The sequence below is a fragment of the Cinclus cinclus genome, chromosome 4, assembly GCF_963662255.1.
Source record: "Cinclus cinclus chromosome 4, bCinCin1.1, whole genome shotgun sequence".
NCBI classification, from domain to species: Eukaryota; Metazoa; Chordata; class Aves; order Passeriformes; family Cinclidae; genus Cinclus; species Cinclus cinclus.
The window spans coordinates 37339842-37356034 of record NC_085049.1 but is presented as its reverse complement, the minus strand read 5'-3'; the positions used below and the strand labels follow the sequence as shown (position 1 = coordinate 37356034).

General features: G+C 35.7%; 1 protein-coding gene across 1 annotated transcript in view; it reads right to left on the bottom strand.

The window, feature by feature from the left end:
- The window catches only part of DOCK4 (dedicator of cytokinesis 4), a 160530-nt gene that overhangs the window by 16737 nt on the left and 127600 nt on the right, over positions 1-16193 (bottom strand). The window contains exons 33-42 of the mRNA XM_062492503.1: positions 15053-15079; positions 14788-14883; positions 13518-13578; positions 11742-11835; positions 7903-8051; positions 6813-6899; positions 5036-5140; positions 3124-3265; positions 2344-2510; positions 1059-1145 (exon numbers count right to left, since the gene is read on the bottom strand). Coding sequence (XP_062348487.1) covers positions 1059-1145; positions 2344-2510; positions 3124-3265; positions 5036-5140; positions 6813-6899; positions 7903-8051; positions 11742-11835; positions 13518-13578; positions 14788-14883; positions 15053-15079 — 1015 coding nt within the window. The remainder of the gene's footprint in view (positions 1-1058; positions 1146-2343; positions 2511-3123; positions 3266-5035; positions 5141-6812; positions 6900-7902; positions 8052-11741; positions 11836-13517; positions 13579-14787; positions 14884-15052; positions 15080-16193) is intronic.

Sequence of the window (16193 nt, the reverse complement as noted above, 5' to 3'; positions counted from 1 at the left end):
AGTTCTTCCACAGGCAGTGTGAACTGCCAGAAAAACCAAAAGCTGAGCGATGGGAAGAGTACATGCTTGCAGCTGCTATAATTTACCAAAACATACAAGTACAAACCTGAGTCATGATTTCATATATGCCCAGGAAAAATTACTACAGTTTACTTTTAGAAATGGTGACTATAATAGTAAAATGATAATAAACTGAAGGTCTTTTATTAGTGGTCATATTAACCTAGTAACAGGGAGTCAGCAGGAGTCAGTTAACAAAATTTCTCATGTCACATACAATATTTTGGTTTTACTAAACTCCACCTTTGGTTTTCTACAGGAGACTATCAAGATGGTGAAAAAATGACATTTTCCTGCTATGATAAAAGAAAGACACAAGAGAGTTTTAGAGAGAATCAATTGTACTATGGTATCCTTATATTTAATGGGATTATTCTAAGACTGGCTTTGACAAGAAGGAAAACAGTTATAGATGCTATACTCCAGGGCTCAGAAACAGACCAATTATTTAGAGATCTTCATAGGAGGAGCACTCTCTCCAAATATGTCCAGGATCTATTTAAGGAATTTTAAGTAATAGAACAAGCAAGGAGAGGAAATTCCAGTGTGTCAGTGAAAGACTGGTACATTAGACCCTATCCCTACAGGTTCTGTTCAGCAGCTCGTGCATTTATTATAGTACAGGAACTTGGAGAACATTTACTTTTTAAGGACACAGAAGGATACTTTAAGCTATAGATATTCTAAGTATTAAATGTTACATGGTGCTGAGTTTCAAAGAGGTACTGACATTAAATGCTGCCTATGGGTGCCCATTATTGTTCTCAACTTCTTTCTCCTCAGCTGTTTAAATGAATCCTAAGGGTGGCTCTTAATACTAAGAGCAAGAGAAATCAGACAACTCGATATACTTTGTAAATAATTTTGTTGCAGCCACCCTGAGACCTTGGTCAAAAAAATTAGGTAAGTGTAATAAATCTTAAAGCAGTTCATCAAACAACATATGATCGAGGAGTAAACCAACCCACAATGTGTATTGACAGGAGTCTTATACTCACCACTTCACGTTTTTCTACTTCAAACCAACGAGATATTCCAGGTAAACTCTGAACCAAGATCAGTGTGGTTCTCTCTACCCATAGACTCTAAAAGATATAAAAGCAATATATTTCCCTATTTGACTCTGTATCTTCCTTAATCATTACCAGTATTCTTACTGAAATGTCTATTCCATAAGTCAATGATACATGTTTTTCTCCTTACTTTCTAGGTCCTACTACTAAGCAGTAATTTCTGCTGATTATTCACTCTTAAACTTTATTATCTGTTGTCCCCAAATCTTCAAAAGTCACTCTGAATTGGTATTTTAGTATTTCTTTTCTGATCTAACATCTGAGAAGAACAAGAGCTCCAAGATGAGAGAGCATGCCCAGGTCTCTTTTGAGAAGCCCTATTCAAGATTCCAGAATGCATAGCTGATACTCAAATATACTACTGGTAAACTCTTTATGCAGGAGGTTTGTAAAATGACAAATCAACACACAGGATAGTGCTTACACAAAATATATTTATAAACTGTACAGTTAAAACAAAGCCCAAACATACATTAGAAGACAATAGTGACTCAATTTCACTAATTTATTATCCTTACAGTTCTTTCTTCTAAATTTTATAATAAAATTATTATGGCATAACTCTTCTTGTCTGTCTGAATACCAGATTATATTCTGCATCAGGATGTGCTTCTAACAGTCAGAATTAAAATTACACTAAAACTGATTTTCACTGTGACATTTTTAGTAGGAGGAACAGAAGGGATTTACTATTAGGGATCTATTAGAGAAGGAACTATTGCTTTTTGCTGAGACAGTCTCTAAGTTCAGAGGTAGTTTTTAGTCTTGATATCACAGGAACAGGTCATTATGTTGCAGTTCAGTCAAAACTGTCTCTCCCTTGCTCTTGAGAGAGATAACATTAGGTGATCCTATCCATACCCCAGACTACCTCCTTAACAATGTTTTCCCATTTGCCCAAGAAACTTTCCTGAGAATATTCCAGTCTCTCCAGTTCTACCTTTTATATATCACAGATGAAAAAAAAGATGAATTTTTAACTCCTAGTCAACTATGCAGCATCTCCCATATATTTTTGATATTATTTTATTAAAAATAAGAAGTGAAATAGTCAAACCTGAGATACCATCTAGACATGGTAACCTCTAGAGAATTTGTTGTACCACACTCAGCTGAATAATGCAAATGATGTTTCAATGAGGCAGCTTTTTGTTGACATTATAAACAAATCCATAGGTCCAGTAGATCAGGAAAGGGCATGATACTTTACCTTGAATTCATTTTCCTTGTCCTTGGTCCCTTTGTGAAAAGGTCTGTCATATCGGAATCGCCAGATGTGATTTACTTTGTAAAAGCTCTTGATATTATCAGGAATACCATCTCTCTGTAAGACTTCCTGATTTTCTGGAATTGGTGTCACTGCATAAATCTGCAAATCTACATGCTAAGAGTTAAGGCTGTCCCACTTCATTCAAATTAGGAAAGCATATTGACTCCTGAGGCATTACAGAAGAAAAAGTCTTTAAAAAGAATGCAGCATGAAGTGCTTCTATACTATTAGTGGTTTGGGAAAGGAACCAGAAACATTTTTGATTGTTTGATATTTCTTTGTACTGTTTTTCTGAAAAATTTATCTTTAGTTTTGAAATAGAGGTACTTACATGGAATAGTACATAAAGTAAAGGCATTTAATTAAATATATGCTTACACAATATGTCATGCCATGCTAACATAATGTTGTATTGTAAGAAGTTAAATTACTGTACTTTGAACTGCTACACCATTATAACAGTGGTGATAGTTCTATAGGCATTTTTAGCTAAAGAAATAATGTCAATAACATGTCAAGCAATTTTAAAATAGAACCAAAATTACACAAAGAACTTCCAAACATAATAGAGTGCACTGGGACCAAATGCAGGGAAACTATCACCTACCATTTATTTCAGCGGAGGCACCATGCGATTGACACTGGCTATAGGTGTACCTACCCTTCTTAAAAGCATAGAGAATGTAAGTGCAGAGTATGGCTTAGTGATTATGTGGATACACTGTGCTTCTGCCTGAAAGATGGTCTCATCTGGTTGATTAGCATGTTGCATAGCAATGGCATGTGGGAACTCATTCAACATTCGCTGCTGGAAGGCCTCCAGCCTTTCATAGTCATGTCCTCGGCAAACAAATTCCTTATTCTGAGTGGAATAAGAAAACAAAAAGCAAGAGCCAGTTGCATGAAAATAATTGGGATCCAAACACACGCTCTTAAATATAGGTTTTCCAGTCAACTTTTGCATCATAAGGCACGAATAAAAATAAGGACTGCAAAAAGAGGAGGTTACTTAGAAGAAGGAAATTTTTTCATATAAGTTACATTTTATTCAAAAGTTTGGAACAATGTAATAACTACATTTCAAAGTTTAATAAAAATCTGAAGGGAGAAATTGATCTTGGTGGATCAAAGTAAGTAATTAACATGCTATATCAGACCATATAAAATATGGAACAGAAATATAACCCAACAAACAGTTAAGACAGTGAAATGGTTGTGCAAAGTCGATTCCATGAGGAACTAAAAAACTTTGTTTTGATATTGTACAACTCTGAAGAAAAACACTGCATAAGAAAATTATAAGGGCATTCAACTTGACTTACCCTGTAATGTTGATCAATTATCAGCCTGGAAAATTAAAATTATCCAGTTTTTACAACACAAAGTTAAAGAATGCTCCTGGCATTGAATTCTGAGAGTCAAGACTTTCATGGGAATTGCTATAAAAAAACTCCTGTGGAACCGTATTATCGTTCAACTACAAATTAAAATATGAAAGCTTTATTATGAAGTTTAATCTTTATTCCTTCTACAGCAAATGCAGCCAGATCTACAAACTGCTTTGCCATAAAAAAATTAAATCAAATGTATTAAGTTTGTCCTTGTTGGTGTTGCAAGCATAAATCTGTGCTGTGAATGTTTAACTTGAAAAATTGCTAAGATGATTCATAAGCAGTGAAAGACCTAAGGTTTGAAAGTTCTGCACTGTTGTGCAACACCTTCCACTACTTTTACTCCATCAGTTAAATTCTTTCTGATTAATATTTTCAAATCAGTTGTACAGATGTTATAATCAGATGAATATCAGGTAATATCAATAACTATCTTACCATCAGACTCTTTTTGAGCATTGCTTTTAGAGGGCAGAGTTTCATGCTATATTTACCAGTTAGAAATTGTCATTTTCCCCATCACTAAGGCAAAAACAAATCAGGATTTTTAGGCCTCCACCACACAGAAGAGGTTCTTTCATCTCTTATTTTAATTACCCCAGGAAGAGGAGCTTGGATTATTATTTCAGCTGCTCCATGAATAAGATGGATTCTGTCCTCTTCCCAAGGTGACAGTCAATACAGCTAAACTACTGCAGACTGTGGAAGAGGGGAACAATGTAAACACTACTAACATTTTCAAGGGCACTTCAGTAACTTCAGAATTCCAGTTTAATGATCAAGAGTAATAACTTTATTATTTGTCAGTTTTAGCACATTAGTAATCAATGAAATTCAGCATGTGGAATTTCTAAGACATTAAAAAAAAAAGTAACTTGGAATGTAATTGCTTAAATGCTAAATTGCTGATTATCCCACCACCAATCGATACTATTTCTGACAGCCTTTCTCTGAGTACCCACCAGCAGAAACAGAACAGGATAAAGGAAACAAACTACCATGAACCACTGTGGAACCGTGTAGGTGCATGGTTTCCAACATAAACTTGAATATTGTGTTTCTGTGGGATGCCAGAAGCCTAGAATTTGTCTTTTCATTAGTCAGGACCTTTTCTTAACCACGAAACATGAAGATTTTCTCACAGGATAAGAACTTGCATATGGTATGAGCAAATTTTAAGACAGTGAAAGTGATTATGAATGACAGTGTTACTCCATTATGTTTATTTTCATTTCACTTACCCTCAAGAAGAATGGGAACTTTTTCCCATAGAAACCAACTCTGAAAAATTCTGGCTCCAAACGCTGTTGATCCATAATTTTATCATACAGAGATGCTTCCATCATCTGTGTGAGATTGAGAAGAAATGCAATTAGTCTTTTTTGGAAGTGTGTTTTTACCATAAGCTATCACAAAAGGGAGTGTCTTCACCTCTAGGGTACCAGAATTTGCAATATATCTCTGAGCAACAAATAGGGCATCCAGAAGTTTCTGAATGCATTAGATTAAGTAATTATACCTCTTAGGTATCTAAAAGTTTCCAAGAATTAAAAAAATAAATCCTTTAAAATAGAAGTCCCTATATTAAAGGGATTAAAGAGAAAGACAGTTTGAAACATATGACCCAGTAATCTTCTAATCTCACAAACACATGGCAGTAATGTGGTCAGTTAAATCAGCAAAGTCTAATTTCCATATTCAAGACAGTTGTGTCCAAATCATACCAGATTCCAGTGATTTAAGCATCAAATATGAGTTCTTCTGAAATGCCACAACAGTAATTAGCATAACTTTTGATCAATACCTCTGTTTTTTATTTCAGTCATAACACTGACTCAAGGCAATCTTAATTCCAAAGTCCCCCTTTTCTGATATTTTTGGCACTTTTTAATACTGTGGAAAAAGCCAAACACAGTCTTAGCCCTATTTTAGGTAACACAGACAGCCATTTAGCATGCATATGGTATCAATAGCTGCCTAATTATACTGCTATAAGAAATCCCCACACCTCCATTTTTCGATTAACATCAGTGGCACAGCTACAGTAAAAGAATATTTCAAACACAAAACTCATTCAGTACAATTAATGAAACATGCATACACTAATAATTTTATTCACATGATGATAGTCAGTTTGCTTTTGCTTATAGAACTCTGCCACTGACGTATCAAAATATATGTGGAATAAGATGATGACAGAGTGTCCTGCCACATAGCTCTGTGTTGAGAATTTTGCATAATGTTTTTAAGCTGCTCTGGATTAAAGTGACTTCACTCAGTCCTAGCAGCAAGCATCCCACATGTACAGGAAATTTAAAAGGGAAGCTGCAATATAAAATTGAATCCATCAGAAGTAGGTAAGAAAAGAAGACTCAATAATCTTTAAAATACACTATCTGAATGAATGAGAAACAACGCTTGGAGTTCTAAAATGAAAGAAACAACAAGAAGACTGTACCAAGAAAGATTCATTTTTACTATGGAATAATAAACAGAATATATTTTAAGCAGTAAATTAAAAAGAAATGTAAAGGTGTGCATTTGCTTGCAATACAAATGCAAAGACTTGTGGGTGCTCCCAGTGAAGGATTGCACAGAGCACATTCCCTGGATAAACTAGGAAACTAATGAAATTTTGTATGAATTTGTATTATTTTTCTGCATAAGCATGTGCACAGAAAGGATGCTATATGGGTACAAACATTAGAAGAACATCAATTTTATAATAAAATAAAGCAACCTGGTCTAGTGGAAGATGTCTAGCAAGGGGGCTGGAACTTGAAGGCTTCCAACCCGAACCATTCTATGAAGATAGGATTTTCTCATTTCTCTTCAAAAAGCTCACACTCATTTTCTATAACCTTTATTGTAAAAAAACCCCTCAGGGTAAAAATTAAGATTTGAAAACCAAACCTAAGGACCATTCTGTTGTAAATTTAATTTTGTAAGTAATATTTTATAACCTAAATTAAAAAGCTTTTGGATTCGTGAGTGATGAAAAATATTCAAGTACATTACCCTCATCTTGCTGAGATTTCTGTAGTCATAGTAGCTCTCATACTGTTCTGCAATTTTCCTGCATAAGATAATGCCATTTTCCCAACACTGCAAGCAAATAAAAGGTGTTAAGTAATTCAAAGCAACTGTTTGACAATTTGTGATTTATTAGTGGTCTGTTCTATCTATACTAAGTCTTGTTGTTACTAAAAATATTTGAAGAAATTGTCCACTAAAAATGCTGACAACTTCTGAGTAATACTGAGGAATTCTTTGAAGAACTAAAAACGTATTTAGAAACTTATTTAATTATTCTTTTTGTACTCTGCACAAAATGTAAGTCATTGCAAGAGCAATGGACAACTCTTTTGACACTACATGAGATGGATTCAACACGTTACGATTTTTACATTTTAAAATTGTACTTTTAATACATCTTCCTTAATTTTTTTAGGTTGTACCATGTAAGTTAAACAATATTATATAATTACAGAATTGTTTGAAAAACATGATGACCAACATCCATTTGATTACATTTATTAGGCTTACATGGATTTTACACAAGCAGCACAAAACTGTAGTGCATTGCTTGTTTGTCAGTAAGACTAATCAGAGAACTGTGTATATAAAATTTCAGACTACAGGATAATTACACTTGCTTAATTCAGAATAGGCATTTGCAATAATGGCAATGAATTGAGATCCCTCAAATGAATTAGTTTTTAGCTTTTAAGAGTTACAGCGTAGTATTGTTAGGTGTAAACATAGCCTTTACAATCCTCACTTCGTCACTAAGTGAATTTCGTTCGCTTTATAAGGCTCATTTTCGCCACCTATAAAATGGGGAGAAATTATACCACCTTTTATAAAGTGCTTTGACAGTTCCAAAGCAAACTGCTATGCAAGTGAAAATTACTCTCATATATAAGTGAAGGATTTCTAGGATACAACTACAGGATTAGAAGTGTACTGCATTTCTAAGAAACTGCTTAATCAAGCAAGGAAAAACACTTCCCCTCAATACAAGGAGAGCGTGCACCCCTGGAACCAATATCCTAAAACGAATAAGCCACCCTTCCCAGGCCCATTGAGTAAAATGGGATTATTTTACCTTTCCCCTATCAAAGTTTTGAATGATGGTCAGATGGAGACACTCCTTACGCTGCCACTCAGTTTGCATGGGGTAGGTGAGAAACTCCCTGAGCGGCCGATCAGACCACTCCAGCAGCTCATCATACAGCAGGAGTGTGTAGGCAGCCTCTGCAAGACAAATTGCAGCGTGGCACTTACCAACACCAACCAAATAAAACAGACAAACTACACAGAGATGTGAATGCTTTTCTTGAGAGGCACCTTTTTAATGGGTAATTGACTTATTTTGAGTATTAGGCAGATGGTAGTGGTGGTTTTGGACAGAGTTACTATCTACAGCTATAACAAAAATAGCTTGAAATTTTCACACACTATTTAAAGTGGAGTCACTGGGACATTTCTCCTGGAGTCTGAAAATACAAAGGAGACAGAAATTAAGTAACCATTTCCTGCTTAGGCCAGTCTTCCCTACAGCTAAGGGAGAAACTCTCAATGACTTTACTGTTCAAACAAAGGAACAAGGACTGGAGGATGAGGAACATCAGTAGTGAAAGAGGAAAGACAGCAAGACTGTGGACACAGTCCAAAAAGAGACCAGGGCTGGGAGGAAACAGGGAAGCAGATGTGTGCTTAATAGAATCCACTCCTTCCACAGAGAAATAAATCCCTGATATCTGAGCCTTACCATCTGGCCATAACAAGCAATTTAGAAGTGCAATATTTTTCTCTTTTTAATTAAAAAAATTTTATTTAGTTTTTGGTTTGGCAGGAATCAAACAGGTTGTTGGTCTCTAGTCAGAGATTTGTGTAGTAGTCTTCACATTAATCTGTAGAAATTATCTGGCAATATAAAAATTATTATTTTCACTTGGATTTCAGGAAATCCTCAGAAACTGTACGCTAAAATGTTATTTTAGTACAATAAAATTTAATATTTTAAATTAATCCTTTTATTGGAAAGTAAACCTTTAGCAAATTACAGAACACCAGAATTACTACTGGCTATGAAAACAAAACACCAGAACTACTACTGGCCAACTCAATTTGGCTGAGCACATGTATTATTGATTTCCAAGTCAGTGTTCACAGCTTATGCTTCCACTCAGAGGACCACTTTGCATGAGTGAGCCACTGCAAACACGGCCATGTTCTGGAGATGTACTGCATTGGAAAAAGAAGTTCCCTACTGGACTTATTTTATTGCAGATTTTATAGGTTGTATATAAGGCAAAAAAATAACAATAAAATACTAAAGTACTTTTGTGCTAAGCTAAGTTTGCCCCAGACAACCATATCCTACTTCTGCCTCTGCCATATGAGCTCCTGTAAGACAGGCGACTTAAACCAAGCTCTAGAGTGTTTTTCCTAGCAGCAGTGTTCCTCTACAAGTCCAGCTAAGAAACTGTGGATGAAAAATCATCATTGAAGCAGATATTTGTGGGACAGAGTGCCTTGAATGCCAGTGTTGTAAAATGCTAAGCATGGGGCAAAACTGATACTGTGCTGTGATACAACTGTGCAAGGAAGACCAGCTTGAGTTGCACAGACAACCTCAATTCTGGCATCACACTCAGCAGCTGTCAGGCTGCTTGACTGGTAACCACCTTTGTTGTAGTTTCAACTTTCATTTTTTACTCGAGACATGAAGCACATCTATATAACAATTTTAAAAATCCATGAAGCCGAAAATAAATCATTCCAAATCATAAGGAAGCAAAAGATAGCAGAACATAAGTAGATGTTCAGGATAGCTCACCTTGACGTTTCCTTTCTAAACCTGGCATCTAAGTCCTTCACTTTAACAAAATTTTGTTGCCATAACAAATTTTGCTGCCATAACAATGTCATTTTCTTAAATTATAATAAATTTATACAGAAAGTTTCTAAAAGAAGAGACCATATTGGATTAAAAGTCTGACGGGTTCCTTCACCCAGAATCCTATGTCTAGCAGTGGCCAACACAACAAACAAAACACTGGTACTTCAGGGAGAGGTCTGTAATTACTGACTTGCACCAAAGCACTAAGGAGAGAAACAGGGATGACTCATGATGTGAGAAATTCAATTTATGCAGGAAATATTAAAAACAATAGGTATTTCTAAGGTGGGTAGGTAAAAAAGACAGACTTATTACAGTTCTCAGGCGACTGAGGGAACACAAGCAATCAGTGCATTTATGTGACTCAGCCTCAATGGAGGCATATTTGTAGTTGTAACTGAGTTTTCTGTAAAGATTTGAAGTAATGTTTTGTATAAGAAGGACTTTTTTTCTTTACCAGAGCATTTTTAGAAACAGTCCAGTAAAGCATACGATAGAAAGGACAGAAAAACTGTTTCATTCCTAGGATGAAACTATGCAATGCTGCAACATGTAGGAATGCTGCTGAACTATCAAACTTATTTTCCTAATCCCAAATTCTCTAGACAACCTGATTTACAGAAGTCTGTATTAACTCTGCTAAGGCAATGGACTACACAAGTCTGTTTTCAAACTATGGATATGAAACAAGTCTTATTTAAAGCTCTTACAGGAAAAAAAAAAAATTTAAAATGCAGTGGAATCTACCACAGCAAAGAATGCAAAAATCACACAGATTGATAATAAACACACAGGAAATACAACAAAGTCCTGGAAATAAATTTTGAGCAAAATACTGTTTCAAATCAGAATGGATGGCCAAACAATGAAAAAAAATTAGGTTCATATAGCAGTTGGAGGTAAACTGGACACATAACAGTACCCGGTGCATGAAGGGAACTCAACACTGCTCAAAAAGTTCCTAAATTTGCTATGCAAAACAATAGCTTGATACAAAAGCCAGCTGTGGCAAAGAGACTTCTTGATAATCAAAATTCTCTTGTGACTCACTATTGCCAGGTCACATGAGGAAATTAAAATCGCTTCTGAACATCCTGCTATTTAAATCCATAAACTGCAAAGGGAGTATGGAAATTCCAAGTGAACAGTCTTTCTTATGGATAGTAGAAAAGCATAAGGAATATTGCTGTGACACCAGGTACCTGTAAGCTGTTCACTAGTGACCCCCAGCTAACTAACCTGCTTTTAAGAAGAAAAAAAATCTGGAAATTTTGAACATATGCAATGGCAAAGTAGGGAAAAGGTATTACAATGTCAGTAAAATATTCTGGCAAAGACAGTGTGATTTAAAAGGATTCTGATTTTATCTTCTCCAGCACTTACTGATGGCGTGTAGTTCTCCAAATAAAGTGCATGTTAAGCTGTATAAAAAACAGCCAAGCACAATATCTTATTTCCTCATGTAAAAGATAACAACCAGACTTGGAAAAAAATTAGAGAAATCTCGGAAAACAGTACTGCAAATGTGGTACGTGAAGATTTAGAAAGACATTGTGGAATTGCAATACTTGTCACAGGTTTTAGGGTCTCTACCTCATCATGAATAAGTGATATGGGTCTTCCTTTCTTTTATTTCTTTTTCTTAACCCAGAAATGAGGTTCTGAAACACAGCTGTGTGGAAACACTTCACCAAATGGATAGCCAGGAGCATTACAAAAAATGTATAGGCTCAGGTACCACTAAATGAGCTAGCATAAAAAGTTCCTCCAAACCTTACTCCTTTTGGGTGAAAGAAGGACTGTATCACACATTTATTGATAGTGGGTATCAATAGAAGTAATTTAACAGTCACCATGGCTCAGCAAATAATAGTGTCATAGGGCTGAAAAGAGCAGTACTTTGAGACATCAGTTAGGCAAGGAAACTCAGCAGTTGCCTGGGTTGGTACGTTGCACTGAGGATACAGCTTACAGGGCTGCAAAAGACTGCAAACCACAGACCAGTTCTAAATACCTTTTTCTAGTTTGTATTCAGTTACCTGTGAAGTTCTGTGCTTTCAGATGTAGGTCATAGAGCTTATGAATATAGCGAATATACATCTCTTCCTTGTTCAGTTCAGTCTTGTAAAAATTCTGAAATAAAATGCGTTGTCTATAAATTTGTGATAATGGTTACAAATAAACTTCAAACATAATATTCTAGAAATATACGATAGTTTTGATTTCTGAACATATAACAGCTATTTGTTGTTACATTGATAAAATATGGACTGCAATACCTTAATTCCTAGTTTAAAAAAATTCCTTATCATTTTACAAGCGCTAAAGCCAAATATGAAAAAGTTACAGGAAGAGGAGCACAAGCCTATAGCACTGTTCATAAGTACTGCCATATTCACAGTGGACATGCAGCTGAAGTCCTCCTGCTTACATACTCCACATTCAGGACAATTTGCTTTGGTTAATAAAGAATTTATAGTCTAGAAGAGTCTAAGCACTAAGCAATTAACACTTTCTGTTCTATTATTTAAATCGCTATTTTGAACTCTAAGCAGTTTTTCTCTTAATGTACAGTATTCATATTCTGTGTCACTGTTTGCTAAACTGATTTATTATCAAGGAAAAAGGTAGGAGGAACACTATGAAAATATAAAAATAAAAAGAAAATATTTTTTCAACTGATTTGAGAAAATTTAGCATTCGTTGTCTCTCTGGTTGTGCAAGAGTATTAAAAATTTCTTTGAAAATTATTGGGATATGAAATCCACCTTAGCCCATATGAGTCACTGAAAATCTCATTAAAAAGTAGTATGATGTTTTGGGATTTTGAAATATTTTAATTTTCTTTTTGTACAAATCTTGGATGATTTGCTAATAATAGATTAAAAACTCCTTAGGGTTGAAAATAATCCAGGTGCTTTACAGAATTCAGATCATGCCAGATATTTTGAAAGCAAGCCAGATGCTTTATGGCTTCATAGTAAATATCATCCCTATTTAGAGCCCTATTTTGCTACTGAATAAATCCTTTGTTCTCTTATGTATAACTGCTACTTAGAAGTGATAACAAATTGTTTCAGTGACGTCAAAAATGCAGAATTACAAGTCAGCTTATTTTGGTTTTGTTTCCCCTTCTGGCTAAAAATACAGCTTCTCAAAAGATTCACCATGAAAATGGAAACTTTCAAGGTTGACGGAAGTCAACAAACTTGTCACTGGAAACTGGCTTAGAATCAAAATGCATCTTGTAAACAAAAAGGAGATATTTTTCATAGTATGGCTCAGCACTGTTGGTTTGTGGTAATGATGATAGGATGACAACAGGAGGTCTTGAGCAGAATTTCTGTCTCTTCTACTGGGGAGAGAATAGTCAGCCTGCAGTATTCACAAGCTATCTGATATTATATGCTATAAGAACCAACTTGCATCAGTTATTAGGGAAGAAAAGAAACTAAATCATGTAAGTTTTGCTGTGTTCAGGAGAGAAGGAAAAGCATGTTTGTTTTTACAAACTCAGAAACTAATTAAACTTGGAAAGTACTTTGGTAAAGTTTATCCAGTGGAAGAGACTTAAAACTGAATAAAGCAGTTTTGGAGACCTTTCAGAACCAAGCTATGAAATGCCAAGGAAGACTAACTCCCTACTCTATTGATCTCAGCCTGGAAAAAATAATCAGTGAGCCTAAGTGTAGTATTACTCTGTCAAATTCCACACAAATTGCAATAAGAAGCAAAGTATGTCCTATTCAAATGTGTATCTGTATAGTAGAAGATGTTCAATTGAAATAAAGGGAAAGATAAAGCATTATACAAACCAAAAGGCTAACAGTGCAGCCAATCTTTTTGCCATCCACTTCTCCCATTTTCATGCAGTCCCTAAAGCAGAAAGTAATGAAAGTCAAAAGGAATGCTGTTTATCCTCTTACAGTGAAGCACACCTCAGAAAACAGACATATGTGACTTGGCAAGCTGATTGAAATTATGGCATTCGGGTGAACAGCTGACCCAAGTAGCTAAGAGATTTCATGACTCCTCTTAGAGCACATTGAATACTTCAATTGTCGAGAAAGTCAGTGTTTTCTTTCTGTCTCTGTCATTACTATGTGACTTTTTTTAATCACACAGGGAAAAAAAGTAGCCAGTATAACCATGCTGAAATAAAAGAGTAACAGGCAAACATCACTATATAGTCACTTAAAAGAAATTTAACCTAACTTTAAAAACTTCTTGCATACATGAGCTAAACAATTGCCCCAAACATTCTCATAACTAACACCACGCCGCTATTTTGAAACACTGGGAGTCCTAGAGGCTGTAATCCAGCTGATCCCTGAAGAGATAGCAGCGCCATGCTTCTAGAAATTAAGAGTTCAGTCTCTTTTTTGATTAAATAGCTTTCCTTTCAAACTATCAGTGATGACAGCAAGTGCAGTACTAGGTCTCACCCTGTGTCCCTATGGAATCAGGGAGAAAACCTTACACTTAAACTCGAGAAAGTGCTACAGTCGGTGGCAATAAGGAAGACTAAGCTGAAATGTGAAGCCTCTACATAGGCTCACAATTGACTGGGAAAATTGCTTTTAGTCTCAAGCTCCTTAAAGAGAGTACATGCCTCTCATTTCTCTCTCCTTTGATCACATGGTACAGTCAGATGCGAGGTGTTCACACAGAGATCATGTCTTTGTATACATACTTACTGTGTCAGCTGACACTACAACTAAGCATGATTGACACAGTGATAAGAATTTTACATATTGTGTAAAACAACTGTCAGGTGATTAGTACTGAGCTCTGTGTCTTCAGACAGACCTGAGTCACCAACCTGCTGCCAAGTTACTACATTCCCTGACAGGAAACTCAAGCACGCCACTAGACTTTTTACACCATGGGGAGTCTACTTGGTTGTTTTCATCCTGCCAGCTGTATTTTCCTGTTGACTAAGCAGCTGCTGTCAGAGATCCTGAGCACTCCCAGCTGATGTATCCATGTATCCATGTGCAGTCGCCGTTTGAGCAAGATAACTCTATTTGTTTCCTAGTATTTCAAAGACGACAACTCTACCTCTCAATTGTGATAATCACTCACCTGTAGTCCAGGAGCCTCTCCATGAGGCGAGTCACAGTGGCAATTAATGAAACACCACTTTCCCTCCATGTTTCCCGCTCAATTTTCTTCAGCAGACTGAAAAAAAAAAAAAAGCCAGAAAAATGTCACTGTTTATTTTTAACTGTTACTATGACAACCTCTCTGCTTTTACCAGTACCTTAATACCACAGCAACGTCTATTGATAGTTAGATTTTCTTTTACAAACACCCTCCCAAGAAGCACAATTTGCAAACAATGTCTTACCTAGGATAAGGACCAAAAAGTGGAATTCTAGTCCAGGAAGCATTGACAAAACAAATGATTTTTGTATTAGCTGCATCAGGTTAAAATATATAAAATACCTAATTTTCAGAATATATTAATATCCCAAAGACTTAACACAACTCTTCCATAAGATTTATATATTCACCTCATGCTGATATGTCAGAATATGCAGAATTTAAAGGTGTTTCTAGAGAATATTCATCAGCTCAATATACCTTCTCAATTTTTAAAAAGATTTTTCCTTTTCTCCTTCTCCAATATTTCAGTGTGCATGAAATTTAAGAATAGAGGAGGGACAAGATGATTCCCCCTCTTCACTTAATATTTCTTTCTGAGAACTATCATGCACATGTACAATTCCATTAGCTTGAAGTGTCACAAGATTATGTTATTAAAAAAATGTGCCAATGTAAATGGAGATTACACACTCAAGAGGAAAGATTTCAAAATTATAATGTAAATGGAGCTGTCAGTACAACTATACTTAATATATATTACTAGTATTCTTTATATAATTCTCCTTCAGGTCTCTGTTTTTCATTGCTTAAGTTCGTCAAACATTTATCATTAAGGCATGTATTTCCCACATTTTCTCCATACGAATGAATAAGGAAATATTTATCTACAGAGCTGTGCTACTTTTATGCTTTGGTGCAGGAGCTCAGGTGGATGACATGTTCATGGAGATATTTCAGTTTCCCTGAAAATGCACTCAGTTATGGTTTATTTAGAAGCCTCTGAAAATTCCCACATCCATATCCTTAGATCTTTTAGAGAGTTGTTAACAGCATCTCTGAACCTTCTGTCTGTCAGCTCCACTGACCTTCATCTACCCTGAGCATGCTCAGTCCCTAAAAACTCCTACATCCAAATTTCAAACCTATAACGGCGCTCAGGAACTCCTACGTGCCAACTGCACTACCTATACACTCCAGCTCTGCTCCTTACAGGCTTGGGGATGTCACAGATACAATTCTCCAAGCAAATTTGACCTAAATGAAGCTGTGCTCTGCTGGAACTGAGGAGCAAATACTGATCTTCTTCTTGAACCCTTATACGAATCTTAAACTCACTTCTTCTTTTAAGGAGGCAGTCAGATGTCTTTCTCTCACAATCAGAG